At 54.2% G+C, this 4,254-nt stretch overlaps 1 protein-coding gene across 1 annotated transcript; it reads left to right on the plus strand.

Annotated features, from left to right (window-relative positions):
- The first annotated feature begins 706 nt into the window (after nucleotides 1-706).
- On the plus strand, nucleotides 707-4,185 carry SETTUDRAFT_169832 (uncharacterized protein). Its single transcript, XM_008032955.1, has 3 exons — nucleotides 707-1,419; nucleotides 1,469-3,532; nucleotides 3,591-4,185. Exons 1-3 carry the CDS (start codon nucleotides 981-983, stop codon nucleotides 3,701-3,703), a joined length of 2,616 nt encoding a protein of 871 aa, XP_008031146.1. The 5' UTR covers nucleotides 707-980; the 3' UTR covers nucleotides 3,704-4,185.
- The last annotated feature ends 69 nt before the right edge of the window (nucleotides 4,186-4,254 follow it).

Below are 4,254 nucleotides of genomic sequence, written 5' to 3' on the forward strand. Positions count from 1 at the left end.
GCGCGCGATAGCCGCTTCACCTGCCTGGCTGGCCCAGCCCCCCCCCCCCAGCACATATGCGCTGGCCTGCTATACACCTACGCCCTTTCGATTCTGAAGATTCGCCTCCCATCGACGCAGGCTTCCGGACGAGAGCAATTGCTAGCACAATGCATTTGCTTGGTACGACAATTGGCTCTGGCCTGCGCACACCTGTATCCCTCGCCGCGGCATGAGCTGGCAGCCCCCATGGCACCGGTGAAGACAAAAGAGCCGCACTAGAGGGCAACTTGCTGTTGTTCTGCCAGCCATTGCCGTCTGCACGACCTGCCATTCGTTTCACCAACGCTGCTTTTGATTGAGGACTGGCTTAGCGAACAAGGCGCAGCTGTGCGCTGCATAATGGCATGCCGACGGCTACGACACGCTCCCGACGTGCTCCGCGCCCGCCTTCACGCCGTGCAAAGAGGACCGCCACAACACTCGCAATAAATGCCACCACCCGCTTGCGCCGTGATTCACGACCTCAAACAATCGGTGATTTGCAGCGCAGCGCGGGGCGGCGGCGCGAGCGGTGCTTGCGGCTTGGTGTGATCTAAATGCTGCGCACCGCATGCAGCTAAGCCAGTAGCTCACATTTTGCCGGGCTGCTGCTCACCGGTCTTCGCGGGGCAGCGTAAGATGGCCTCGCATGCCGTCGCCATCTGAACTTCTGCCCACCAGCCGGCTCCGAGACTGATTCTTCTTGCGCATCGCCTATCGAGTCGTGTTGGGCCCTCGTTCAGTCTGGTCCAACCCCCTCACCCGTGTGTCTTGCTTGGTACGCGTCGCTGTTTCGCCTGCATAACCAGCCTCCCACTTCTGCGTCCTCACCATCTCCGTCGGCCCCGTGGGTCGAGCTGTTGGCCTTTTCCAAGACAAGTCTCCCATCAGCCGTCTAACGCACACGGCCTAGGAGGACCGTGATATCTGTTCAGCCCGCAGCCGCCCGCCTGCACATCATGGCCGCCTACGCACAGCACTACCACCAGTACTCGGAACAGCCTCTTTTTGTGGATCCCCACGCCTTTGTCTACGGCGGCCAGTACGATGCCCGCCAACGCTCAAAGACACCAACAGACTCGTTGCTCAACCATACCGGCCTCTCTCCAGGCCCGCTCACTACTCCCCCGCCGTTGAGTCGTGGTCCGTCGCAGCATGCCGAACTTGCCCAAGATCCCGAGCACATGCTATGGGACAATGGCAGTTCCTCAACTTCTCCCACGTCAGTCAGGACACCGGACGGCGAATCCTTCGAGGTGGAGATGCTTGACTCTGACTCGATGCGCAACTATTATCACCACAACGGCAACACCATGTCAGCGCAGGCCTCGCACAATGCGCTGCCCACCATGGACTCGAGCATGCTCTTTACTGCCCAGGGCACTTTCAGCGACCAAGGTAGGTTATCGTGGGACTGGTGTACATGTCTCGGCTGACGCGCCTGTAGCCGTTCAAGCAGCATTCAATGCTACAATGGCAGAACCGCAAGTATACCAGCAGCACTACAATATGCAGCCTCACCCAGCGCAGCAGATGGCAAACATGCACCCTCAGAACAATGTCTACAACCAGAACTACACCACCCAACCACCCCGCCACGATCCGTGGACCGGACAGGGCCCTTCGCGCTCTTCAATAACACCCAGGTCTGGTCACGTTGTTTTCGATCCCGCGACCGATGCGGTCAACTATTCCGAGTTTCTGATCGATGTGGATTCTTGGGCGGCACAGTACACGGATCCTGCCTCGCTGATTTCGCCAAGCGAGCCCACGGCCGCATTCCAGGACAGCATGTTCTTCTCGCCAACGCAAGACCTCACTCCTCGTCTGTACGAAACAGTCCCGCAGACGCCGCTGCAGAACCACAGTCCTGGAAATATGCAACTAAGAAGTGCATCGCCACCGCCCGACCATCAGAACTTTGTCAACTACAACGCGTCCTCGACCCTCTTCACAGAGACTTATATTACGTCCAATGTATTCTCAGCTTCGCCCACGGCATCATCAGCCGCCCATCACCCACAATCGCCCTACCAAGCGGAAATCAGCCCATCTGTACCCAGTCCGGGAAGCTCCGACGGCATGTTCTCAGCGTATCAACATTCCGACTCTGGAATCGTGGTCGACCAGTACCAGACACATCAGTTTGGCCATTTGCAGCAACAGCAGATGCCTGCCCTGAAACTGGACAGCACTGTGATGAGTGGTGTTCCCGAAATGAGCTTCAATGCTTCTCCTGAACCAGAATCGTCGCGCAATGCAGCACAAAAAGCACTGGCAGCGAAATCTGGAGGCAGAGCGTTAGGAACCCACTTGGAGCCTACTGTCGCCAAAGCCGCGCATGACATGCGTAAAATCGTGGCATGCTGGCACTGCGTGTTGCAGAGAGACAAGTGCGGCCCCGGAGACATTTGCGATCGGTGCTTCAAGCGCTCTCAGCGGCCCAATGCTGACTGCGGCCTTGGATGCAACCGGATGAAGCTTATTGATCTGTCGCCATATTTCTTGCCTTCCCTCGTCACACAAATGCACGAGGATTCAAATCTGACTCGCTTCGTGACGCAGTACATTCAACAATGGGGCAGTGATGAGCTGACAGTCTTCATGACATGCGGCCAGAGCAGCATGCCCAGAATGGCCGTCAAGGTGTACGAGTTCATTCCCCGTGGTGACGAGTTGCTGGTCCAGATCCAATACCAGATGGACCCGGTTACGCACGCAAGAATTCCCATCAAGAAGCAAAGTCCTGCTCTGGGCATGGTGCACATTAACCACAACGAGGAGAAGAAGTATGACAAGTACATTTCGGAAATTGTTGATCATCACCTAGACGCATTCGGCGAAATCTGCTGGATGGAAGACGACAACGATTTCCAGCAAAAACTCTTCAAGTTGATGACGCGCATTAACCCCAAGTCGGACGATGAGGCCAAGCTCCTGCGCGAGATCTTCCGCCTCATTGTAGTTACCTTTATCATGTCACACACGCTCACCATTGCCGAAGAAACCAAGGCGGCGACACTATCACGCATGCATTCATACAGCGGCCCCAACTCTTACGTAGAAAACTACACGTCGCCGCGCATGACGAACCGACAGCTCAAGTACTTTTTCTCACGCCTGCAGCGGTCCATCCAAGCCAACGTGCTCAACAAACTGCAGCAAATATTCAAGTCGTCCAAGGGGTGCGACAAATGGCTGGCGGCATTTATTGCAGTGCTGGGCATGTGCATGGCGCTCGAGGACCAACAAAAGACTATCCATCTCGTCATGTCGACCAAAGCGCAGACCGAGGGAATAGACCACAGGGATGCACAAGACCAGGCGGATATTGCGTGTCGCGAGATTGACCAAAGAATGCATTTTGTGCAGCAAATCTTCCGATGGAAATACAACCGCAAGTGTAACCCCATGCGCGATGCAGATCTCGACTGGGAGAAGGAGGTGGGCTTTGGCGATTCGTCTAGCGTGAACTTTGTGCGACAGGCTGCGCAGTTGGTCAAGGAGAACAGTGAGTGATTATCATGTCTTTGATCAAGTCATGTCTCGTGTGTGCTAACCAGCAACAGTTGACTTCTTGCAACAACGACAGGCAGTAAGTATTTCACCGGCAAACCAGACAAAGTATACGTCGCGTCTTGTAGGACAGTTTTTGCTTTCCTTCTGGCTTCCCAGCGTGTAATACTGTTGCGAAGATTGGATTTTGCCAGAGCTCTTTGGCTCGGCTTTTCATTGGCGTCAGATGTCGTTTTCTGCATGTCTGGCATCGAGACGATTTGGCGCATTTTTTTTCTTAACGAATTTCCCATGTGTGACGGCCTGATTTACGAGAGAAAGAAAGAAAGAAAACAACAACAACAATACGCCCTCTTTCCTTACACTCACGAAAAAAATACGTTGGACAGGGATCATGGCGCGGCAATGTGTTTTTTTTTGCCCCCTGGTCTACGCAGTCACGGCCTGTAGCAGCTTCGCGGTTGCTTCGCGGATCTATGAGAATTAGTTAATACCCTCTTCACATCTTTCTTTCTTTTTCTTCTTTTTCCTTTTCTTATAGTTCTATTCATGTCTAGATAGAAGGGGGAATCTGGGGCTCATGCTACCTTGGTAGGACATGGGGGGGAGCGCGATGTGCGTATATCCTAGTAATGAATCCAATATCCTAGTAACGAATCCATAGTCGTGGAAAACTTTTGTTGCATGACTTGCAGATCAGCCGGTTTTACTGCTTGG

This window comes from Exserohilum turcica (assembly GCF_000359705.1).
Source record: "Exserohilum turcica Et28A unplaced genomic scaffold SETTUscaffold_80, whole genome shotgun sequence".
Classification (NCBI taxonomy): Eukaryota; Fungi; Ascomycota; class Dothideomycetes; order Pleosporales; family Pleosporaceae; genus Exserohilum; species Exserohilum turcicum.

What these genes read in the sequence shown, in the direction of transcription:
- SETTUDRAFT_169832 (XM_008032955.1), top strand. Translation starts at nt 981, where the DNA reads ATGGCCGCCTACGCACAGCACTACCACCAGTACTCGGAACAGCCTCTT. An exon ending in GGGCACTTTCAGCGACCAAG is followed by an intron (nt 1,420 to 1,468) that starts GTAGGTTATCGT and finishes ACGCGCCTGTAG; the next exon opens with CCGTTCAAGCAGCATTCAAT. An exon ending in GCAGTTGGTCAAGGAGAACA is followed by an intron (nt 3,533 to 3,590) that starts GTGAGTGATTAT and finishes AACCAGCAACAG; the next exon opens with TTGACTTCTTGCAACAACGA.